Source organism: Eubalaena glacialis, chromosome 6 (genome assembly GCF_028564815.1).
Source record: "Eubalaena glacialis isolate mEubGla1 chromosome 6, mEubGla1.1.hap2.+ XY, whole genome shotgun sequence".
Lineage (NCBI taxonomy): Eukaryota > Metazoa > Chordata > Mammalia > Artiodactyla > Balaenidae > Eubalaena > Eubalaena glacialis.
In genome coordinates, this window is record NC_083721.1 from 101,957,543 (window position 1) to 101,984,712 (window position 27,170).

At 31.5% G+C, this 27,170-nt stretch overlaps 1 protein-coding gene across 1 annotated transcript in view; it reads left to right on the forward strand.

Moving 5' to 3' along the window:
- The window catches only part of SI (sucrase-isomaltase), a 102,796-nt gene that overhangs the window by 39,857 nt on the left and 35,769 nt on the right, over positions 1-27,170 (forward strand). Inside the window, exons 15-27 of the mRNA XM_061193469.1 lie at positions 2,034-2,205; positions 5,159-5,275; positions 7,477-7,631; positions 8,485-8,569; positions 9,338-9,394; positions 10,301-10,425; positions 12,356-12,444; positions 15,220-15,269; positions 16,237-16,407; positions 18,467-18,622; positions 23,579-23,785; positions 25,106-25,260; positions 26,661-26,829. Of these exons, the coding sequence (XP_061049452.1) occupies positions 2,034-2,205; positions 5,159-5,275; positions 7,477-7,631; positions 8,485-8,569; positions 9,338-9,394; positions 10,301-10,425; positions 12,356-12,444; positions 15,220-15,269; positions 16,237-16,407; positions 18,467-18,622; positions 23,579-23,785; positions 25,106-25,260; positions 26,661-26,829 (1,708 nt within the window). The remainder of the gene's footprint in view (positions 1-2,033; positions 2,206-5,158; positions 5,276-7,476; positions 7,632-8,484; positions 8,570-9,337; positions 9,395-10,300; positions 10,426-12,355; positions 12,445-15,219; positions 15,270-16,236; positions 16,408-18,466; positions 18,623-23,578; positions 23,786-25,105; positions 25,261-26,660; positions 26,830-27,170) is intronic.

A 27,170-nucleotide genomic window follows, 5' to 3' on the forward strand; every position in this document is an offset into this window, starting at 1 on the left:
TTGCCAACAAACACATGAAAGGATGCTCAACATCACTAATCATTAGAGAAATGCAAATCAAAACTACAATGAGGTATCACCTCACACCAGTCAGAATGTCCATCATCAAAAAATCTACAAACAATAAATGCTGGAGAGGGTGTGGAGAAAGGGATCCCTCTTGCACTGTTGGCGGGAATGTAAATTGATACAGCCACTATGGAGAACAGTATGGAGGTTCCTTAAAAAACTAGAAATAGAACTACCATACGACCCAGCAATCCCTCTACTCTGCATATATCCTGAGAAAACCATAATTCAAAAAGAGTCATGTACCACAATGTTCATTGCAGCTCTATTTACAATAGCCAGGACATGGAAGCAACCTGAGTGTCTATTGACAGATGAATGGATAAAGAAGATGTGGCACATATATACAATGGAATATTACTCAGCCATAAAAAGAAATGAACTTGAGTTATTTGTAGTGAGGTAGGTAGACTTAGAGTCTGTCATACAGAGTGAAGTAAGTCAGAAAGAGAAAAACAAATACCGTATTCTAACACATATATATGGAATCTAAGAAGAAAAAAATGGTTCTGAAGAACCTAGGGGCAGGGCAGGAATAAAGACACAGATGTAGAGAATGGACTTGAGGACACAGGGAGGGGGAAGGGTAAGCTGGGACGAAGTGAGAGAGTGGCATTGACATATATACACTACCAAATGTAAAATAGATAGCTAGTGGGAAGCAGCTGCACAGCACAGGGAAATCAGCTTGGTGCTTTGTGACCACTTGGAGGTGTGGGATGGGAGGGTATGAGTGAGAGGCAAGAGGGAGGTGATATGATGATATATGTATACGTATAGTTGATTCACTTTGTTGTACAGCAGAAACTAACACACCATTGTAAAGCAATTGTACTCCAATAAAAATGTTAAAAATAAATTAATTAATTAAAAAAAACCCAAAAAAATGACAAGAGTTTCAATTAATATATAGCTTTCTATGTATTATCTCACAAAGTAATTCTCTAATGGAATGTGTTGCTTGTATATAAAAAATGAGCACGATACAAAACAAAAGAAGGCGACAATCATATATTGATTGTCTACTATTTTCCAAGCATAGTATAAGGACCTATAATGCTATAGTTAATAAAAACCAGATTCTGTGTCTATAAATTTAAAATTTTCTCATAATTAACTGTATTCAAGTTTTAATTCAAAACCATATTTGGTCCCAGATCATACCATGATATCAAAATTTTATACAGTATCTTCATAGTGTTTGTTTACTTAAGAGAGCATTATATGTCATGGAGTATAAGTAAATAAATTCTAGAAAGAAAAAAGAGCACTATAGTTCATATATAAGTAATATTATAGAAAAAGTACATGAGAATACTATTATATTTTTACTATGGTAGTCTGGATAACTTTAGATACTGAATTAAACTTTTGTATCTTTTTTCTGATTATTTTCCAATTATGGAAAAAATTTGTCAACAACATTCAGGTACCAATAGTGGTGAGATGAATAATGCCAATATTTGTGGATGATGAACTTCTAAAAACAAAATAAAATGCCTCTCAAATATATTAGTTTTATTTCAACATTGCTTGATAATATTTGAAAATGCAGATATTAAGGTATAATTAACATCACTGAACCACAAAAATCTGTATTGCGTTCAAGTTCAGATTACTATATTTTGTATTGTAAAGAGATTTCAATGGGTTTAAATCATACATTTCAAAAACAAATATTGAGTGGATACAAAAAGCACATGTTTAATTTGGTAAAGAATATTATTCAAAGTTTAAATCTTTTCTAGAAGATTTCTTTTCTCTGTGTTTGGTCAGAATGTATTTAACTAAGTAAATATTTATAGCTAAATACAAAATTAATATAAAATATTGATAGAATAGTTGCAAATATTATGGCTTGGCTCTAGGACTGTAATACATGCATTGAAATTAAGATTTTAGAATTTATAAAATCAATATTATTTTAAAGTAAATGTTATTTATTAATTTGATTTTGTTTTTAGAGCTGTACAAAAAGTTTTTCCTAATAAAAGAAGCTTTATTCTCTCCCGGTCAACTTTTGCTGGATCTGGAAGCTATGCTGCACATTGGTTAGGAGACAATACTGCTTCTTGGGAACAAATGGAATGGTCTATTACAGGAATGCTGGAGTTTGGTTTGTTTGGAATACCTTTGGTAAGTGGTGTTATACCATGTTATTTATAAACACTGTAATTACAATTAATTTTGTAATATTATCATCAATGATTTTCAGTAAAATGATTAAAGGTATGTGACAGAAAATTTCAGTCTTTATTCCTAGGGAATTTATGAGGAAAATAAGATTGTGGATGATGTCTATAACACTCAAGCCATTAGAATGGAAAAATAGAATGAAGAAAATTCAATCAAATCAAACTAATTCATGAAACAAATGTTAGTATAAACGAAGCATAGACAAGCTTATATAATAAATATAAAACACCAGAGAAAATGGTAGGGAAAAATCCAAATTTGGGATTGTAACAAAAGTAAATATCAAAAGTCTAGATATATTTAAAATACTAGACTGTCAGTTTAGGTTAAAAAAAATAAAGCTCTTTCCTCTATTTAAAAGATAAAAAATAATGACAGAAAATTTTCAAATTTTTAAAGCAGAGAAAATTTATATATGCAATTCTAGACATAAGAAATCTGGTAAGACTCAAATCAAGCAAAAAAAAGAACTATGTAATGTTGATATTCAACACTAAAGAGTGTCATTACATAACAAAATAAATGTAAAACATTTAGAAAATTATAGTTGTTAATTTATTCTTTCATATTCATTGAACCAAATGAAAACCAAAAACAAGCCAACAAAAAAAAGCTAACACACACACACACACACATACATACCATCTTGAATTTGGAAAGTAAAAAACACATTACCAAATGATTCACCAAAATAAACTGAATGGAAATGAGAGAGGAAAACCTTAAAACTGAAAGCTAACAATTGTACTTCATATCAGAACTGTGGGATATCAGCTAAATTGGTATTTAGAAGAAAAATTTTGACCTTAAATGCTTAGATTATAAACAAAGAAGGGTTGAATATTAATTAATGAAGGGCATGAATTAAGAAAATGGAAAAAGAAAAACAGAATAAACCTAAAGATGTAGGTTATGAAAATAAGAGAAGAAATGAATGCAATGAAAGCAATGCCTCTAGAGAAAAGTTAACAAAGTACAAAGGTGACTCTGAAAGTTTGAATAAAATAGACCAATACATGGCAAGTTTTGTGCAAAAAAAGAAGACAAAAATAAGCAATGTTAAGATGTATTTCAATGTAAGGTGTTATACTGTATAGCAACTAATTAATAAACAATAACCAGGAGTAAATATTCAAACTAAGTGTAGGACTTTTTGAGAGAAATTTTAATAACTTAGTAAATTAAAGATATACCGTTTTCATGGAAAAGAAGTCTCAATATACTAGAAATATGCATTCTCCCCAAACTATTATCCAAATTCAGTGATATTCCAATTTAAACTATACAGGGAATTTGAAGAATATAAAAGATTATTCTAAACTTCATATGGAAGACAATACAATTTAAAGAAATAGAAAAGAGCACAAGTATTTGCCTTACCAGATAAAATAATAATATAACACAATGATACTTAACTATGAATATTCAAATAGATTAATATTGCAAAATAGGACATGGGCCCATACATTAATGGAAATTTGTTTAATGGTAGCACTATCACTGTAGATCAGTGAGGAAAGTATCAAACATTCATATGGACAATTGATTATCCATTTAAAAAATAAAATAAAATGGCTCTCTGTCTCACCTCATACCCAATCGATGTGTGAAAATTAAACTTTAAACATCTTAGAAGAAAATATAAGTGGGTAACTTTATGACATTAGATTAAGAGAAGAATTTCATAAACAGAACAAAGAAGGCACAAATAATAAAGATACATTAATTTGGTTACAACAAAATGAAAACTTCTGTTCATCAAAAGTCTGTTTTAAAAAGTTAGAAATAAAATGTTTCTACTACTGGAAAATTATATTTTCAATTCATATAACCAACAAATGATTAGTATTTAATTTGAAGAACCTACTATAAATCTGTAGAAGGTAAAAACAATAGAAATATTAGCAAAGGATATATACAAGCAATTCTATAGAAAGAGAAATCCATATGGATTCAATAAAAATATGAAAAAAATTCTCAACTTTCCCAGTAATCAGAGAAATGCAAGTAAAAACTTTGGTAAGATACATTTAATATATATAGGTGATAAAAATTAAAAGTCTGAAAATACCAGAAATTGGCAAGAAAATGGAGCAATGGCAGCTTTTATGTACTGTGACTGTGCTTATAAATGGTAACAACCAGTTTTGATTAAACAATGTACATTTCCAATAAATCAGGAAAATAACCCTATATATATATATATTACAGAATAAGACTACATTTTACATATTCACAAAGAAACCTATATAGACACTTCATAGAAGCATATTTTATAGTGATGGGATCCCATACAATAGAGAACTACAGCCATATTAACATAATTGAATCTCACAAAAGTAACACTTGGAGAAAAAAGTGAAATACAGTGTAATGCATACAACATGCCATCTATACAAAGTTAATAAGCATGCAAAACAATGTTATATATTGTTTATAGATACATATATACTATTTAGAAGAATAAAGAAATGCTTGTAAACAGTAAATATTGATAGTAAGTTAAGGATAATAGTTTTGTTTTTTTTTCCCCCTCTGGAGGGTCCTTGAAGGATGAGGAATGCAATTATATATGAGCATATATCTGGCAATTTTTTTTATACTATTTTACTCCTACAGTAATATATTATAAATAGGAAAAGTCAAATCATAGGTGGTGAGTTTTCGATTAAGAAGCAACATATTTTAATAATACAATTTTAGCTTTATACATTCAATTAGTGGCAAGTAATGTGGCAAAAATGGAAAATAAACTTGGCCAAGGAAGAGTATATGAAGACAGTAAAACAAAAAGATTGTTAGTGCAAATTAATCAGCTGAGGCATAAAATGTGATGCTCTGGGCAAATCTGAGAATCCTTACACTGTAAATAATAGATATGTATGTTATTTAGGTTGGAGCAGATATATGTGGATTTGTGGCTGAGACCACAGAAGAGCTTTGCAGAAGGTGGATGCAACTTGGGGCTTTTTATCCATTTTCCAGAAACCATAATGCTGATGGATATGAGGTAAATGCCTCTTGTTCTCCATGTTTCAAAATAAAACATAATTTTAAACTTAAATTTATATCTATAGAAGATCTGGTCTGAAAGTTTGTAGTATAATTCATAAAGAAGAGTTGGAAGTCCTCTTCTCAAGGTCTATAAATATTTTGTGTATATAAATATGATCAAATAAGGAAATCATGAGGCATAGTCATAGCATAAATATTTTATTTAAGCCTGAAGCATATACACATGTGTTAAATCACAATATTTTAAGTTAAGGACAAAGCTTTTTGAGTCTGGATTCTTACATTCTAACAATATAAGTTCAGGTAACTTTCATAAAAATATAATATACTATTAAGGATTTCCGGTTTTTCTTTCTTTAAAGATACACAAGAAATTAAAGATACTTGCAAAGCAGTTTGAGGCCATAGTCTTTCTGTAATAGGTAAAACTGTAATGACAGGTGGGGAAAAAATAAAACTAACACTTTTTTTTTTTTTTTTGGCTGTGTTGGGTCTTTGTTTCTGTGAGAGGGCTTTCTCTAGTTGCAGCAAGTGGGGACCACTCTTCATTGCGGTGCGCAGGCCTCTCACTATCGCGGCCTTTCTTGTTGCGGAGCACAGGCTCCAGACGCGCAGGCTCAGTAGTTGTGGCTCACGGGCCCATGTGGGCCCGCGGGCTCCGCGGCATGTGGGATCTTCCCAGACCGGGGCTCGAACCCGTGTCCCCTGCATTGGCAGGCAGATTCTCAACCGCTGCACCACCAGGGAAGCCCAAAACTAACATTTTTAAAACGTGCATCTGAACTGAACATTCAGCGTGCAGTGGGCTCTCATAGGTATATTTCTCAAAGGGAATGAGGAAATTAGGTGAAAGCATTAAGTCAATTAAGTACGTGTTGGTTAAAAATTATTCACTGTGCACACACTGGGGCTTAATTCTCTTTGAGAAGAGGGACAAACACTCAGAGCTCAGCCTGGAAGGAAGCATGATAGTACAGAAGTAAAAGATATAAATTGGATATTCGTCACTTCCTAATCTACCTAAGTGATGCTTCAAGAAATTTGCGTTCATGGGAGATCCTGATATGAATTACATTATAATTTGTGTTCATTTCTGTCCTCCAAAAAAGCAGATGCCAAGAGACAGTTAGACATGTTAGAGATTTATTGGTGAAGCACTTGTGGTGGATAAAGGAGAAGAAGCAGGAGGAAGTGGAGAGAGCCTTCAGATCACAATTCAGGTCTGAACCAGGTGAAGATGAAGGCAAAGAAGGTTTGATAGGGAGAGTTATATACTACAGCCCAGTTCTAAGGAAATTACAGTCCAGTAGGGAGTCCTCAAGGCAAAGTTGACCACTGGGAGACCCCTGTATCTCCCTGGAATGGGCCTGAATAGTAGTCCCACCTTGCTCATTGATTTCCTGGGAGCAGCCAAAGGGAAACGTGGCTTTGGGGTAAATATGATGGTGAATCTAGGGAAACAGTAGCTGGTTCCCTCAGTTAATTTTGTTACCCATAGCAGGAAATCTAAGCAGGTTTGCTCACATCATTACACCTTGGCTGAGAGAGTCAGCTAATCTAGCTTGGGCTCAGCAAGGAGGCTGTCCTTCAAGTTGCAAGCCTATAGGCTGGCCAGGCAGCTCTGTTCCCTGTATCCCTTGGCTAGCAGACCATTTGGGCTTATTGTTCTAATAGCAATGGCAAGACACAAGGCAGCAAGTCCTCAGGCAAGCACATTTCCAGCCCTTACTTGAAGGTGTCACATGTAGTAAGACTCCATTGGCCAGAGTATGTCATATAGCTGAGCAGAAAGCCAAGTGGTGGGGAAGTACAATCCACTGCTAGAGGTAGGTGCAAAGTCACATAGCAAAGGTTGAGGATACAAGGAAGCATGAAAATTGGGGTCAATAATTCAATCTACCACAAATAATAGAAGAGAAGAATGCTTTGTTAAAATAGTGTCCATCTTCTCTAAGTATGTATATTTAAAAGGGAAATGTCCACTTTAAAATAAAGTTTAATTAATATATATATCCAAATGAAAACATAAAAGTTAGAAATTCATATCCTTTGATAATGAAATAGGAGTAATCTCAACTTTTTACAAACAAGATAAAATGTATACATTTTGGTTTTCAAAAATACATTCAATGCTTCTATTTTAATTTTCATTCATGTTTTAACTTTCTTATTTCAATTCCTCTGTTTATGCCACAGCATCAGGATCCAGCATTTTTTGGACCGAATTCTCTTTTGGTTAATTCATCAAGGCACTATTTGAATATTCGTTATACCTTGTTACCTTTCCTGTATACTCTATTTTATAAAGCCCATATGTTTGGAGAAACAGTAGCAAGGCCAGTTCTTCATGAGTGAGTACTGTGTTCAAGAATTTCAGTATCTTTCAAATTGTATTCAGACATATGAAAAAATAATAGAGGTAAATCAAGATGTCAAGTAGATTTCTACTGCTTTTTCTTACATTTATGTGAATAAGTTGATTAACTGTGGAATGATAACAGCAAATATAATTAACTTGGTGAATTGGACAAGATTAATCTAGAAATGTGAGCATTGTATAGAACTTAAAAGGAAAAAGATATGTGGAATAATTTGAGAAATTATATCAATAAGCAATATTAAATATAGAATATTGAAAACATAATCATGTATATATTGTGAAATCATCTAATTATAGATAGTGTATAGTACAGCTACAAAACAATGAATTGTGCTTGTCTTTGTACTTCTTGACCAAGGCAGGGCCTTTCCTCAAGAAATGACTAAAGATCCTTTCAAATCCAAGTCAAAATGGGAGTTTATAAAGAAAAAAGTGTAAAAGGAGGAAAGTAGAATATGAAATATTTCTGGTACTTTATGAACCTATCTTACAGGAGAAAAATGAATTAAACAGAATAGTTGTTTATTACAGATAAAAAAGAGCCTTATCATATATGATGGATTTTTTTCAGTCCCAAATGAACTAATTTCCTCTCTCCCTCTCTCCCTCTTTTCTCTCCTCTCTCCCTTCCTTTCTACCTTCTTTTTTTGAGTGTCAGGTGAACCATAAGGATGTAATAACTATAGATTCAAAATGACATATCAAATAAGTAAAATTAAAGGCAATAATTATTCCCAGGGAAAAACTTAAAAGATAAACCAAATGAAGAATTTGGATAAACTTATTTTTTATCTTTGTATTGTAAATATTGTCATTGTTCTTAGGTTTTATGAGGATACTAATAGCTGGATTGAGGACACTCAGTTCTTATGGGGCCCCTCATTACTTATTACCCCTGTCTTGAGACAGGTAGGATACAATTTTAATAAATTTATATTTTAATGGAAACTTTGTATAATCAAATCCACACTAAATTACAAAACATCTGGGTAATAAATGTTACTCAATAGACTGCTTCAACCTGATAAGTGTTAAATTGAACTCTAAAATGCAGAAGAAATTGTGAAAAATTATAAATATATTAAGTAGATTTATGCTGTTCAAATATATAATATGTACTGGGGAGAAAAAAGTTGTATAAAATTAGTATTCTTCTGAAAAGGAAAGCTTTATTTATGAAATCAAATCAAATCTTGTAGTAATAACAAGGAATTCTCATTCAAGTAGACATAGACATTGAAATTTTGCTATATTGTAAATAAAGATGAACTTGAAAACCAGTGGATCATATGAAAATGTTGAAAAATAGTCGAATGAGTTATATGGTTTTTACCTGTTATTTAAAAGTCTATATGCCATGGAAATATACAGAAATGAATGTGTTCACAATTACCATGTAGATTACAGCAATACAAATGCATGTATCCATTATTTTAGTTGCCACTTAAATTCATTTCATCTTTGCTTTAGGAATATTTTACATTATAATATCTAAAGCTAGTAAAATAGCCTTTTGATTACTATATATAGAAAATATTGGAGTGCAACAATACAAAGCAAGTTTCTTTTCACTTCACTATGAAAATCCAACTCAACATTTGATGTGATTCTCTTCCATTACATATTGAAGTAAAATATATATATATATCTATATATAAATTATCTTGTTTATTTTAGGGAGCAGATACAGTGAGTGCATACATCCCTAATGCTACTTGGTATGATTTTGAAACTGTAAGTAACCTTAATATAATAATAGGTCACAAGTACATATTTCTCAACATCTGTACATGGAAACTTAACTCCAAACACACAGCATACCTTTTTTTCAGTAGTTCTGTTATTATTATAAAAAATAATAATTCCAAATTTTAATAATGTGGAAGAGTCTGTGTGGGTGTACATTTTGTTGCACGTGAGAAGGTATATGTTTTGTTGCACGTGATTAATATGAAGTTATATTCTTTAGTGTAAAGAGTTATCCATTTTAAATTGTGGAAATAAAAGGTCAAGAGTAATTTTAAGAAGGAGTAGTAACTTATTTTAAAAATTTCCCTATTTTACATATTTATCTTATGGCCAGAAGAATTCAGTATTAAGCTAATCTTAAACATTTGTTTTTATATGGTATATTGTAATGTTTGGGAAAGATTTTCATCTCAATCTTGAAAATGCAACATAGCAGGATTCATACACACAACCTATTTTTTTTTTAATTGACCAAGACCTTCTGAGAATATTTATTTTAAAGGAAAGTATTTTGTAATGCACTTACACTTGCTAAGCAGACCCTTTATTTTTATAAGAAATGATTTTTTAAAAATTCTTTCTAGAGACATGGTTAACTTTAAACCAAAACAAAGAAAAAAAATAGTGCTAATTAAGAATATTGTTAATTATTGTAGAAGGGAAATGCATTTCTCTATGTTGATTTTTTTTGTGAAACCAAACTTATTTTTACCCAGATTTCATCAGTAAACTGAAAAAGAGTTTTCTTTAAAAGTTAGAAAATGACGTTAATATTCACTAAGATGACACGAATTTCTCATAATAAGAATTATTTCTATGTGTAATTCTTGTAAAATGGGGTTTAACTTCTTTACAAAAATGAAAGAAATATTTTTATCTTCCAAATATTAGGGTGCAAAAAGGCCATGGAAAGGACAACGTGTTGATATGTATCTTCCAGCGGACAAAATAGGATTACATCTTAGAGGAGGTTACATTATCCCCATTCAACAGCCTGCTGTAACTACAACAGCAAGGTAAAATGAAAAGGCATTAACTGAAAGCTGAAATATAATTCAAGTTTTAATGTTTCACATTTTTATTAAGAATCAAATATTGATATTTAGTTTTTTCACCAGAAGATATTTGATATACGTAAGGACTTCTTACATATAACCATCATGGTTATAAAAAGATCAAGTTATGTATATTACTACAAACTTCTTGATTTAAAAAATAAGTATAGATTAGGAATTTATTTCCTATGCCAAAATGTACTGACATTCTCTAAAGAATATGTATAAAGTTAATTGCTGATTCTTAATAAAAAATGAAATATTAAGTAAGTTATATAATTGATTAAAGTGTCAGTTGTTACATATTTGGATTTTCAATGCATAAATGTCACAATGTTTTTCTTTCAGCTAAAACGTTTTAAGTTAATAAATGAGGTAGATATTTCTGTTAAGTAAAGAACAAGATAGAAACTAAGTCATTCAGTAAGAATAAATTTTAGAACTATTTAGAAAAAAAGCAGAAACTTGAAAATTCTGGTGCTTTATCTTGCAACATTCATTCTGGGTACATGGACAGAATGTGTCATATTGAATCTACTCATTTCCCCATATTCTACAACACCCCAATAGAAATCTATTCCTTACTCTGCTGTATTTTCTTCATAACTTTAAGAATATCTGGAATTATATTTTTACTTTTTCTTGTATGTAGTGTGTCTACTCCCCCAGACTATAAACTCCATGAAGGCAGGGACTTGACTTCTCACTGCTTTAGTCCCCAAACCAATAATAGTGTCAGCCTATTATGGAATAGGCTCCTGATTTTCTCTAAATATTTGTTGAAGGAACAAATAAATGCGTGAATGGATGTGTGTTAGTAACTTAATTATTTTTGTTTTCTAGAATTGATTACTTTCATATTGTAACTGTTTCATGACTATGTTCTCAAAATAATTGGTTATACTCTAGAGCTGTACTGAACAAGAGAAACATACACTTTGATGAGTGCATGTTGGAAGGAATATATTCTGTATAGAATAGTTACCTGGACTGTATAGCCTCATTTTAAGTTTAAAAACCTATAGCAATATTTAACTAAAAAAATATTCATCATGTTTCATTTCACATGATAGAATTAGCTTCATTTGTAAGACTATTGGAGATTCCACTTAGCATTTAAAATTTTATTTTATAGTGCTTTTCATTGTTTTGTAACCTTGGTACACTGCAATTCAGGGTTAATGTATATGTGGCAAATACATGTTGAACTGAGCAATCATAAGATATATTTAATTTTGTTGTTTGAATTGAAATATTTTTATACCGTTTCAATTTTGATGGTGTCTTGGCCCCCAAGAAATTCCATATTGTATTTTTTTAATTAATTTAATTATTTAATTTATTTTTGGCTGCGTTGGGTCTTCGTTGCTGTGCGTGGGCTTTCTCTAGTTGCAGTGAGCGGGGGCTACTCTTCATTGTGGTGCGTGGGCTTCTCATTGCAGTGGCTTCTCTTGTTTTGGAGCACAGGCTCTAGGAGCACAGGCTTCAGTAGTTGTGGCATGTGGGCTCAGTAGTTGTGGCTCACGGTCTCTAGAGAGCAGACTCAGTATTTGTGGTGCACGGGCTTCGTTGCTCCGCGGCATGTGGGATCTTCCCAGACCAGGGCTCGAAACTGTGTCGCCTGCATTGGCAGGCGGATTCTTAACCACTGTGCCACCTGGAAAGCCCTCCATATTGTACTTATTCCTTTCATTTATTTTCTAAGCATATGAATTATTTTTCTCATTGATAAATTACTAATAAGTATAGACATGAATTTTATTAATATCAGTATTCTCATGTGAATGCAGAACTCTTACAAGCCCCTTATGTTGAAATGGATTTATTTATAGGATATTTCACTATTATACATTTATTTTTAATCATATATGCACCCAAACTTACTTAACAGCCGAAATAACCCTCTAGGACTTATAGTTGCTTTAGATGAAGATAACACAGCAAAAGGAGACTTTTTCTGGGATGATGGAGAAACTAAAGGTAAGTTTCAAAGTGATATGCTTTTAAATGTTCACTTTAATGATGGGAAGTTTTGCCTTTATTATAAAATTGCACAAAAATGTCACAAGTTTTAATTTTTAATTGCTGTTTTTTATCTATCTTAAGATTTTAGGTTACTTTATGAAATTTAACATTGGTATTTAAATTATATTTAACTACAATATTTGGTTTTATCTTTTGTTTTATCATAAAAAGTCTTTGACAAATATAAATATCTTTATTAGATTACTGTATAAAAATTAAAATAGTTAATAAATTCACAGATGTATAACTCACATCCTATTTTCAACTATCTTATATGATTATAGTGGTTAAAACTAAAGTTTTATTACTGTAAAAGAAAACCAACATTAAGGCTTTAGTTAATGTAGCGGGGGAGGGATAAATTGGGAATTTGGGATTAACAAATACACAATACTATATATATAAATAGATAAACAACAAGAACCTAATGTATAGCACAGGGAACTATATTCAATATCTTTTAATGAACTATAATGGACAAGAATCTGAAAAAGTATATATATATATATATATATATATATATATGTATGTATAACTGAATCACTTTACTTTACCTGAAACATTGTAAATCAACTATACTTCAGTAAAAAAGCTTTAGTTATTTAATGTCAAATTATTTGAGATAAAGATTTTGCCATATAAATGTGTCACAATTTATTTCAATTATTAAATGTCTTTTATTTAATTAGACCCAAATTTGAGAATTCAATGCACCAAGGGAATAAAAAGAGTCGTTTTTGCTAATATTAAATTATGCCATAGAAAATTAATCTCTTTGAATTTACTTAGTCAGTTACAATCAGTCTCATAAATTTAAGGTTTTTTAATCTCATTTTTTAATAGAGGGCTCTTAGGTATGTGTTTTGTATATGTACGTACAAAAAAATTATAGTTTACCTTCTATTATAGCTCACTACTTTTCAGATACATTAAAGAATGCCCTATATACCTTTATATATAGTATATGAAACATCCAAATATCTCTAAATTAACTCCAAGAAATAGCCTATGTATTGGTGTGCTCTCTTACAATTTTGAAAATGTGGAATCTATGAAAAAAATTCTGTTCTTTTTTAAGTCTTGCCTCCTATGAATATGTAGATTACCACAATATATCTGCTCCACCAGATATATTGTCTTCCCCTTGTCAGTTGATGGTAATTTCATTTCTACAAGATGCCAAAAACTTTAGAGTTCACTCTTGTCTTTCACAACCTAGGAATTTCTCTTGGTTCCACCTTGATCTTGGTTCTCTCATAAACTCCACCATTATCATCACTACTTTTCATTTTAATTACTGCAATAGCTCCCTAACTGGTCTCTAGGTCAATAGCTCTTGTCAATCCCCCTTTTTTACATTCTACTTACCAACCAGCAGATAGAGTAATCCCTTTAAAAGATGATTCAAGTCATCACACTTCTGCTCAAAACCTTCTATCAATTCTCCATTTTACTCAATTAAGAGCCACAGTCTTTACCAAGACCTAGAGCATTCACTATGTCCTGTACATTTTACACACACACGCACACACACGCATGCACACACACACAAATTGTGCCCTACCATTCTCCATTTCTCATTCTACACCAGCACACCAGCCTTCTCCCTCTTTCTCAAATACCTTAGAGTCAAACACAGTAGGGTGAGCTCTGCCCTGAGAATAGATTCAAAGCATTTACTACATAGAAATTCTGTAAGAGAGGATTCCAGCAGAAGTAAATTGTTTTGTAATCATCAGGTAAAGAATGTTGTTGAGATAATACCTCTATTGGTAGCATGTGGAACCTGATTTTAAGGTTATTCTCATTTCTCAGATTATATAAATATTTCCAAATTCATTCCTTTTTTCTACTTGCAAAAAATTATATTGATAATTTACTTCATATAAAATGGTTAAAAATATGGAGTTATGATTTAATCAGTCATTTAATATGATATCTATATACTGAAGTGTGTTAAAAATTTAAAATCAAAATTTTCTGAATGATCAATCGAACACAAGACAATAAAACGACCTTCAATTCGGGTTCTGATTCTATTTTTATTTCCTAGGATTAAAATTTTAAGTAAATTAATGTTATTCAAAGTATTGTGTATAAGTCCTAGTATTCCCTTTATATTTTCCACTCTGTTTCTTCCTAATTATTTTAGTTATAATCTTTAGTTTCCTGTTAAAGAAACATGTTGATAAAAAGTTATGTTACATTGTTACATATATGATGCAGAAAATAATTGTTTTCTTCAATTTTTCTCATTAAAGTTTATTTGAAACTTCAACTTCTCCACATTCACTCATTCTTCAAATAATGAAAAAACATATTGAAAGATGCAAACCAAAATTGTGGTGTGCCGTGGCTTCCCAAAATAAACTGAATGTTACATAGTTTACTAGAAAAGATAAAATATCATTCAAAAATATAGTTATAATTATATATATTTTACTACAAGTTTTGTGCTCTCTGAATTTCCAGAACTATTTTAGCAGTCTTTGAAAAATCAAACTGGGCAAAGATGCATTCATTACCTTTACTTCCTGGGAAAATAAACTACCAAAATAGTTTCATTTAAAGATAATTAAGAACCTTAATTTAAAAGAATAATCTGTTTAATTTGCTGCATTAATAAATAATATCTATTTTTAAAAAATTCCCTGTGTTGTCTAACTGTAAAAATAAAACAGAATTTAACATTACATTTTGATCTGATAACTTTTTTTTTCCCCATTTCAGATACCATCCAAAATGGCAACTACATTTTATATACATTTTCAGTTTCTAATGTAAGCATTCTCCTTGAACACATAGCTAAATATAATACCTTGTTAATGTCTGGATTGTGCCTTTTCTTGGAATGATGTTACATTTCTCTCCAGAAATCAGTGGAAAGAAACAAAATAAATTGTTTAATTTAAATTATTAAATTATATATGAATTACCTTAAATTTTTATATTTCAATGTAATAGATGAGTTTCTGTTGATGAAATTGATGCACAGAAATCTTCAGACTTCTTATAGCACTATGTCTGGTTTAAGCAATATGTCCTGGGAAAATAATCTCAACATATTTGAAAATGTTTTAATATACCAATCACAGCAGTGACTGTCACGGATTTGGGGTGAAAATGAAAAAGCTATGCACAAGAATAAATTTTGAATAATTAGTAGCAATGCTTTTTGTAGAAGTTAGATTTCTTCATATATTCTTTTTTACCAAAGATAATTTATTCTTCACCAATGAAGAGAATGAGGAGGAATATACATGATTTGCATCATGCATAATTTATCTCTGAAAATAATTTTACAGCATGTATAAAAAACAATTTTAAAGAGTTACTAATAAGTGTATTTATATAGGGTACTTTGATGTGAAGAGCTGTTGGGAATGAAAGGATTGATGATTGGTTCTTTTCTTATTATACTATATTATTAAATACCAAATAATGCTATAATTTAATACTAAATAATACTAAATTATTAGTATTATCAGCATAAATTAATTCAAAATTATGTGAGATGTAGAACATTTTCTTAGAATTTTGGCTAATTCCTAAGCTCTCTTGTCTAGGGTTTTTCACTTAACAATTTTCATAAAAATATGTATTGGTTAATTATTTTTATTTAGTAAATACACTATAGTTTATATATTTTTAGAACTATAAGATTTAACCAATATAAATATACTTGTTATTTCTGATTTGTATCCAATGACCTTCTACTTGATATATAATATTATATACTTTTTTCAGAACAAATTAGATATTATATGCACACATTCGTCATACCAGGAAGGAACCACTTTAGCATTTGAGACTATAAAAATCCTTGGGTTGATAGACACTGTTACAGGAGTTTCAGTGATGGAAGATAATCAACCAATGAGAGCTCACTACAATTTCACTTATGATATTTCCAACCAGGTAAATACAATCTTAAAATATTTTAGTTGTCACATACTCTCATATTTAACATTGTATAACCATTCAGGCTCTTGGTTTTGTGATTTTTTTTTCTTCATTACATATCTTTCTTTACTTTTCCTTTTGCTGGCAATATTCCATTTTAGGTTATCTCAGTTTATGTTGAGATATCAACCTTAAGGTGAATTGATACTACTTCTCCCTCTCTATTTAATTTTATCTTGGATATCACTTATGTATGCCTTTCTAATATTTTTTTGATACCATTCTCCTACCCTGAACTCTTACCTACTGCATACAATAAAGAATCTAAAAGTTTTACCTTCTCATTTAAGACTTCTTAAGGTAATGATTGAATCCATTTCTTCAATTCTCTCTACTTCTTCTCCTTTCATGAACTCCCTTTGTCCTCAATATATCTTGTACTTCTCTTTCAAATTTTTGTTTACAGTCTCCCCTTCTAGTAGTCCCTTTCTTATCCTCGTTCTTGCCTCGTTTAACAAGTGTACTAGAGAGGGAAAAGGAGTAACAGAATTGGGCTCAAATTCCAGCCCTGCAGTCTGTGCATTTAAACACAATAGATTAATCTCTCATTATCTCAGCTTCCTCATATGTAAAATGTCATATTTAATCATAATGTTGCTTCAGGTAAAAAATTAATTATTTAAAATGCTAGACAAAAATAATTTAAAACATGGAAGTGATTTTTTTAAATTAATTAATTAATTTATTTATTTTTGGCTGTGTTGGGTCTTCGTTTCTGTGCGAGGGCTTTCTCTAGTTGCGGCGAGCGGGGGCCACTCTTCATCGCGGTGTGCGGGCCTCTCACTGTCGCGGCCTCTCTTGTTGCGGAGCACAGGCTCCAGACGCGCAGGCTCAGTAGTTGTGGCTCACGGGCTTTGTTGCTCCGCGGCATGTGGGATCTTCCCAGACCAGGGCTCGAACCCGTGTCCCCTGCATTGGCAGGCAGACTCTCAACCACTGCGCCACCAGGGAAACCCCCATGGAAGTGATTTTTATTGGCATTTACTTTTCTACCATTCCTATATTCCTAAATATTAGTAATGTTAGCATAAATTCTAAATTGAGATGTAGGACATTTTCTTAGAGTATTTTTGTCTAGCTTCTAAGCCCTCTAGCCCAGAGTTTTTTTGACTTAGGAATTTCCATAAAAATATGTATTGGTTAATTATTTTTTATTAGTAAATATACTATAATGTATATATTCCTAGGACTATAAGAACTAATCAATATAAATTTAAATAATACAGGCTTATTGAGAATTTTATGACTCTAACAAAGATTATCAAGTGGGCATAATACAAAATTTTTTTATTATATGTTTTTACAATCCCAGTTTATATCTGTTTCTATTTTTATCCTAATGTAAAGATTTACAAAGACACTGTAGATACATCTTTCTAATTCTCCTGTGCTTGGACACTATCCTTTCACTTTTTTTTTCTTTTTGCATAATACCATGTTATCTCCTCTCTAACTTGTCCCTCAAATATTGTAAGCAGTGGATAAAATTAGGAAAATAAATAAATAATATTCCCCTCCTCTGACTCTGGGAGCCTTCAAATCAATCAAAGTGGTCAACATTTTCTTCCCTTTTTCTTCATTGAGGGGACTAATATTTATTTCATACCTGGTATGCCCCAAGCATTATGCTAGGTGTTTTAAATTTCACATATTATTTATTCATTATCCCCATTTTACAGGGGGAGGAAATTGAAGATAAAACAGGGTAGATAATTTCCCCAGATTCATGAGCATTAAGTATCAGAACTGAGAATTGAACACATCTGGATTTAAAGATAATGTTTTTCATCAGTATTCTATAATTTCTCATAGTTTTGAGAACTGTCTTGAGATTCTAGCTATTTCAGTGGCATGCCATGTTTTCTCTTTTCTATTCTTTCTTTTAGTATTATATTAAAATTATTAATGATTTGATTTGAAGAATTGCTGTGGGGTTGCTGCATTTTAAAAATGTTAAGTATTTTTAAATTGTCCAGTGGTCAGAAATATTCTAATGTTTTCTTTCTCTTCAAAGAATCTACTAATTTACAATCTCATGTTTAACCTTGGAAGAAACTTTACTGTTCAATGGGATCAAACTTTCTTGGAAGCTGAAAAGTTTACTTGTTATCCAGATTCAGACAATGCAACTAAACAACGCTGCGAAGAACGTGGCTGCTTATGGGAAACGGTAATAAGAATTTTAATTATTCATGATATGGCTTTCACATAAACGTTTCAAAGTAAACCATACATATTATAATTTTAATTCTACAGCATATAAACTAAATTCAGCTAGAGAAGCATTTGGAATTTGAAATTAGGACTTCTAATAGAAAATTTATCTTTATCTTAATTAATTCTCCAAAGACATAACTTAATAAATGCCAGACTAAATGGATGTGTAAGTTGCTTTCCAGACATTTTGGATAGTGTTACTTTATTTAATAAACTAGAACTCTATTTGTTGCACTCTGTTAGATGTTAGTTGTGGCTGACTAGCTTAACTGAGCAAGGTATTATGCCAGTAGGGAGTAGTCTTTCAAAAGCATTGTCTCAAGTTATTAAAATTTCTGAAATTGATTGATGAGCTGTATCTGTTCCACTAAGAGGTGACAATTTCTGCCAGTAATTTTGGTCTAACTTTCAAGAACAGGGCTTCCCTGGTGGTGCAGTGGTTAGGAATCCGCCTGCCAATGCAGGCCACACGGGTTCGAGCTCTGGCCTGGGAAGATCCCACATGCCGTGGAGTAGCTAGGCCCGTGCGCCACAACTGCTGATCCTGCACTCTAGAGCCCGCGAGCCACAACTGCTGAGCCTGCGTGCCACAGCTACTGGGGCCTTCGCACCTAGATCCTGTGCTCTGCAACGGGAGAGGCCACCGCAATGAGAAGCCTGCGCACCACAAGGAAGAGTAGCCCACGCTCGCCGCAACTAGAGAAAGCCCACGCACAGCAACAAAGATCCAATGCAGCCAAAAATAAATAAATAAAATTAATTAATTAAAAAAAAAAACTTTCAACAACAATGATGGTCATTGATAGTAGACGTTTTTACAGAAAGGGATATGGGAAGAGTCCCCTCTTGCTACACTCGTTTTATTTTTTAAATTCTGAACTTTTGGTTACATCATTGGGTTTTGTCAGCAAAAAAAGAAATTATTTCATATAATCAATAAATTAAATGCATGTGTTATAACACTGAGAAGAGTCTAGACACATCTGCCAGCAACTTCCCAGAAATGTTTGCACTTATATGAGGGAATATATAGAATCTCTGCCACCAGAGAAATGGCCCTCATTCTTCTCCATTGCTTGATAAAGTAGCATAATCTTTACCATTAGGAAAGTTTATGGAAGAATTGAAGAAAAGAAGTGAAGAGGAGAAAAGATAATGAAATCAATAAAAGCCAAATAGTGAAGTATCTTTCCAATATGCCTCCAAAATCTTCTTTTTAAATTGCAGCTCTTCATTCAAATCCATACCCATTCTCCATTGCATTCAGTGCGTGGTCACTTACTCTCATTATCACCTGAAACTAACACAACCTTGTTAATCAACTATACTCCAATATAAAAGTTAAAAAAATGAATATAAATGATGGGTACTAAAGCTCCAATAACTTCTAATAAGAAAATGTGAAAACTTTATTTTTCCCATTACTATTACTATTAGTATTCAACACCGTATAGATTTTTAAGTCAAACAAGTGAGGCTTTAACATTAGAAGTCCATTAAATATGATGATTTAGAAAATTTATGTTTCTTTAGACCATCCTGTTTATTCATTGATTCATTTAACAAATAACTTGAGAACTACTGTGTTCTAGGCACTGTTCTAGATGAACAAAATAAACAAAACCCTCTTTCCTGATAGAGTTTATATTCTAGTGTGGGAAAACAAACAGATAACCTAAAAAGTTATGTTTTATGTTAGATAAGTATTATGGAGAACAATAAAGCAGAAAAGGAGAAGGGGGAGTGGAGAATGACAGTGGTGTTACTTTAATGATTGTACACAGAAGGTTTCTTTGAGAAGGTGGCGTTTGTTAAAAGAGTTGAAAGAAAGAAAGGAAGCAATAATATTCCAGAAAGAAAATACATCAACCTGAAGTACATCTGAAGTAAGAATGTACCTGGTAAAGTCCACAAACAGCAAGGAGGCCATCGTGTCTGAAACAGAATGAGTGAACGGAAGAACAGCAGAAGATGAAATTATAGACTTATGGGAACAAATAATGTAGATCAATTACTTAGACCATTTTTAGGATTAAGATTTTTACTCCGAGATAGAATACTTCTGGAGAGTTTTGAAAAGACGAATGAGAAGATTAAATTTTCATCTTAATAGGACCATAATGGCTTCTGTGTTGAAAACAGACTGTTAGAAGAATAAGGCAGGGAGACCAGGAAAGAGGCTGTTACAGTAATCAAAATAAAATATTGGTAGATTGAGCCACAGTGGTAATGGTAGATTTAGTAATAAGTGTTTGACTTTTCTGCATATTTTTAAGATAAAGCCAAAAAGGGTTGTTCCTTGATTGGATATAGAATATGAGAGAAGTGTAAAAATGACTTCAAGTTTTTGGTTTAAACAGCTGGAAAAAAGAAAGTTGATAGTAACAGATTGACAAAACTGTGTGGAAAGGAACATGGAGGGGAAAAGTTAAGATTTAGACAAATTAAGGTTGAGGTACTCAATACAAATCCAAGTGCAGTTTTCCAATTGTGAGATGTAAACTAATGATATTGAAAATTTTATATCATTGGTAAGATCTAAAATTTAGAGTCAGCATATATACAGTGTTTAAAACCATGTGATGAGAGGACATCATCAAAGGAATGAGCTTGAATAGAAAAGGGAAAAGGTCAAAAACTAAACCCTGAATCATCCAACATTTAGACTCAGGGAAATGATAAGGAACCAGAAAAGAGACTGAGAGCGAATTGTAAAAGAATTAGGTTGAAAACAAAGAAAATGTTGCTTCCTGTCAGCCAAGTGAACAAGGCGTTTCAAGACAGAGAAAATTATCAACTGTGCAAATTATACTTATAAATCAGTAAAATAAGAACTAGAAACTGAAGTATGGATTTGGCAGCATGGAAGTCTTTGGTAACTATTACAAGAGAAATACTGATGGAGTGCTGGGAGTTAAAGCCTGGTCAGAGTGAGAATGAGATTCCAGTAAGAATGAAGAGACAAATTAGAGATAGTGAATATGGCGAACCTTTTATATTTTGCTCTAAGGAAAGCATAAAAAAATAGAGCAGTAATTGGAGAAATGAGTGAGGTGACAGTTTCTTTTAAGATGGGAGAAATCAAATTGGTTTATGCCATTGAGAATAACCTATAATAAGTGGAATATTAGTGATGCAGGACAGAGAATTGAGAATTGCAGGAGAAATGTCTTCGTTGGCAAGGAGGCGTGGGATTGGGTGCACGAATGAAATGGTTCACCTTAGAAGCGTAGACCATACATATTTTGTAACAGGAGGTAAAGAGGTGGCTGGGTAGTTGTGGTGTTTTGTTCTGATTTTTCTCCCAATTGCTTTCCTTTCTATACTAAAATACTAACGGAAATCATTAGGAGATGATGAGAATAGGGAGGGTTTTTTGTGACTGGAGAAAAAAGGAAAATGTTTTTCAGGGCAGTGTGATAGTGAGTGAACTAGGCAAATATAGTATGATTGCATCTTTTGGGCCTACTCTAAGTTTCATGATTATATAAAGGGAGAGCAGTCTACATGATTGTGTGCATTTTTCAAGCCATTCAGCCACACAATTGTAGGCACCAAGAATGTAGAGGATAGGTTTTTTTCCCAGCATTGTTGTTTTGCAACTGAGTATAAGAAAGCAAGTGAGGGACAAAGGGATTGAGATTATATGAAAAGGGGTGGTTTAGATGGGATTTATACAGTTTCCATAAATTAAATCACAAGATTATTTTCATCCTAACTACAAAAAATAACAATGCTGATAAACTACCAAAAAAGATAAATGAGAACACATAAAATGATAAAGAGAAAGTGATACTGGGCAGAAAGATAGCTATGAAGCAGACATATACAGACTTTCTAAAGTCGTTTTCTAAAGTCGATCATTTTCCTGGTTCCATTGGCACTTGATTCCATGCCTTTGAAATGAGTACTGAAGTATTCCTATCAGTTAAGGATTGCTTGAAGCTGAAAGTATCAGAGACCTAAAATCTGATTGGGTTAAACAAGACAGGATTTATTTTTCTATTACAGAAAAAATCCCAGGCCTAATATTCTGGTGTCTAAATGTTGTCAATGTCCCCTATTTATCATTTGTCTTTCATCCACAATGTTTTATTATACAATTACATATGCATTCCAGGCCTGGAAAGTGGAAGAGCAAAGGATATCCTAATTTAATCAGCTTATATCCTTTTCTTTTAAGGAGATTTGGGGGGAGTCACATACAACTTCCTCAAAAGAGACTGGGAAATATAGATGGGCACATTGCTTCTTCCAACAATATATTAATTTAATAAGAAAGATGGGAGAATGGATTGTGGTAATGCAACTGGCCATCAATGCTATATTGTTTCATTCTTTTTCTGAAGTCTTAGCTTCCACCCCTATACAAACCAATTAGCCCTGATCTTTGGCCACAATTCCTATTATAATACTGGTCAGGATGTAATTAACCAATAGAAAGACCAGTCATGAAATAAGGAATAATATACTTTGATTATAAGTAAAAGAAAAGAACTTTAAATTCACGCCACTCTGAGGGTTATTGTAGAGTCATTTTACACAGAAAAAAGGCAGTAATCAATATGAAGTGTAAAAACAAGGTTAGGATCAAAAGTTATGAGTAGTATACTTAATTATTTTCAGAGACAACACAATCATCTATATTCTGAATTGAAAAACTATGACATTTGATTGTTCTGCTCTACCTGTCTATCTTTAGAGTCAAAATATAAATATTCTAAACATTTTAGTACATGGTGTGTCATGTTGCCTAATAGATATTTTGTGCTATGACTGCAATTTCATTTTAGTATTAAACAGTAACATTTGTAAATCAGACAACATGTGATTAACATGTCTATCTTTTTTTTTTTTTTTAATATTACAATGTTTACAATTTCTGACAATGAACTTGTCTTGTTTTTAGGCTCCTTTAGGATCCAAAGCACCTGAGTGTTACTTTCCTAAAGAAGACAACTCTTACTTAGTCCAGTCAACTCATTACTCATCAGTGGGTATAACAGCTGACCTCCAGCTGAATACTGTAAAAGCTCGAATAAAGCTACCTTCTGATCCCATCCCAACTCTTCATGTGGAGGTGAAATATCATAAAGATGATATGCTGCAGTTTAAGGTATGTTTAATATAAACTATCTCAATGCATGATTCATCTCTCAAGACAGATTTTAAATAGATTTGGTGCTTGGATTTTTCATGTAATACTAAGGATTATTAATTGGGTTGATGACATTTTGATTCTATAAAGTAAAGCTTTTTTTTCCTACAGAGCTCATAGCTAGATGAACAATAAATAAATGTTTTTGGTTTTGCTAACTTTGTGAATAATTAAACATATAGTGGTGATTTTTTAATTATTTAAATTCTTGATAAATTGATAAATCGCTTAGAATTGGACAATGTTGGTTGTCCCATTAAAATAAACAAAACAGAAAAAAATAAACACAATAGGATGCTTACTGTTTCCATTATTTCTTTTTAAACAGTGATCTGAATTTTCTGGCCAATGCAATAAGAAATACAAAAGAGATAATTTCTTTCAATAGTTACACTTAGCAATTATTTTTTACTTAACAGCTCCAAGTGAATCCATTAAGAAAACTATTAGAAATAGTACTGACTCATATATGACAAATGGAAAGCAATTTCAACTCATACAATCAAGAAAAATATTAAGACCTCACAAGCAGACATTTAACAGAAGAAGAAATAAAATTTGGAATAAAATATTAAAGTACTTATACTCATTAAAAATAAAAGGAACTAAAGGCAAATACAAAGAATGGGAAAGCTAAATGTTGAATAATCATGTAGAAAATGGTTTATCCTCATCAGCAAGGAAATAAATGACAGTTTGAGAAATAAATGCTTTTTAGTTTAACATATAATAGTATTACAGTACACATTTTAGTGAGAATATTAATTAGTACACTAATTGTGGAAAACAGTTTACCAATAGTTTATCAAGGATTCTACAAATGTTAGAATACTCTGACCTAATACTATCACATAAGTAATGTACTGAGGAAATAAAGACATGAATGAAGATAAATTAGCATCAATATTCATTGTGAGATCATACATAAGGCAAAAATATTGAAACAACTTTGTCTAACCATGAGGTGATAAATAATTTTGTGTATGCATATAAGTGAATATTTAGCTTTAAACTTCTCTTTTTGAAGATTTCTCATTGTATGGAAAAATGAATTATAAAACATTAAAACAGGTAAAATACAGTACATAATTTGAGTCCATTACATGTCTATGTATGTGTATGGAATTCTATATAGATATATGGCCCATGGATACAAAATTATGATAAGAATTCTAAATATTCTTGTTTGAACCATTATTTAAATTATTTAATGATATGTACCTAATATGTTGGCAATAAGAACAAAACATATCTGTTTTCATTATTTCTCTGTAATAGATTTATGACCCCCAAAATAAGAGATATGAAGTTCCAGTACCATTAAACATTCCAGCTACACCGACAAGTACTTATGAAAATAGACTTTATGATGTTGAAATCAAGGAAAATCCTTTTGGCATCCAGATTCGAAGGAGAAGCACAGGAAGAGTTATGTAAGTGATTCAATTATTTGATATGAAGGATATTTTCACTGTGCTAGCATGTCATCACACCAAAAGTGGTTTTAGGTGTATGTATTAAATAATTTGGCTTATTTTATATTTAAAAACTAAAGTTAGCAAACCATTAACAATTGGTGTAAAATTTTATTTACACTTTGGATGTGATGAATTTCATTATTAAATATCAGACCCATTCTTCTAGTCAAGTTGAGAACCAAGACCAAGACTCCTATTGAAAAGCATGATGAGTGTTGTCAAAATAAGTAGTTGGAAATGTGTTATGTAAATATTTTATTAGAACTATTGAAATTGGAGTTTTTTGGTCCTGTAATTTGATAGAGTTAATACTATCTTTGCCAGGAATTGATGAAAGGAAATTAAGATATACACATATAGATATGTTTTTATGTCTAATGAATAAATATAAATTTTAAAATATTACCTTTATTTGGTAAAAAGCTCTACAAACTACAGTGTATTAAAAGATACTTCTATATAATTTAAGCTTGCCCTGCTATCCTTTACAAGATGCTGTCACGATGTGTTCAGGTATTGTCAGTATGGATACAAATAATGAAGAAAATTATGTTTATATTGTTTTAAAATTTTGTTGTTATGATAATAGTTTTGTTCCAAAGGATAAGAAGCAAAATGATTTTGTAGAAAATTCCTGATGCAGAGGCATTATTTATCATTATTCAGGAAACATTATTCTTTAGTAAATACTTTTCCAAAATCATTAATATAAAAATTTGAATATGTCTCAAATTCTTTTTAATACTTATGTTTCCTTTCCCTGCCAACTTTATTTTCTTCTTCTTTTATCTTCTTCTTGCAAATGACATTCTCTGTAACACATTTCTTCTGGATTTCTTCATAAACACATGTTTTTATAAATACAAAACAAAAGAAGAAGAAAATAATTGGGAATAGCAATAGAGTTTAGAATTAAAATATCCATTATACCTTATAGTTTATTTTGATATTGATTTCTTTTTATTCTATATATAGTAAAAATTTACTGATTATCTCAAGGGAACAGGACAATAAAGGACTTTCAATTCCTAGGACATATATTACTTCTAGGTCATATATTACTTATAACTTTATATTAATTTTATTTTAAAAAGCAATATATGTCTAAAGACAAACAGGTAGCCATAATATGATTATGAATATATGAATACATGAAACATATTTTAGATATTCCTTAACTTAGCCAAAAAAATGTATTGGAAAAATTATCTATTTCCATTTGTATCTGGGTATGATAAGGCCTATAGAGAAAAATACTGTTGATTTTTATATCACCTAAGAAAGAATTACCATTATTATTTGTGATACTATTTGTATGTGTATACAGGAATTGAATTGTTTTCTTTTGTTTTCAGCTGGGATTCTCGCCTTCCTGGATTTGCTTTTAACAACCAGTTCATTCAAATATCTACACGCCTGCCATCAGAATATATATATGGTTTTGGGGAAGTGGAACACACCGCATTTAAGCGAGATCTGAACTGGCATACTTGGGGAATGTTCACAAGAGACCAACCACCTGGTGTAGGTACCAATATTTGACTACCCCAAGTGGCAACTAAGACCATGATTCAGACCCCAGCCACTTCTTTGTAGGCCTGTACTTCAATATTGAAACAATGAAAGGGGGCTAGAAATCGCAAGAGCTGCTAGAGTGATTTTCTGAAAAACAAATGAAAAGTCACCATAAATTACAGGTGAAAGTAGAGGATCGAATGGATAACATCATTGACTACAGTGAGAAGTGAGGTTGTGACCCAATTCCTTACCCTCTCAACTGCATAGAAAGAGCATTCAGATTCAGAATTCCCTGTCAAATACATGTTTACTTTCAGCTTTTAGAAAATAACTGGCTTCTCCTTGAA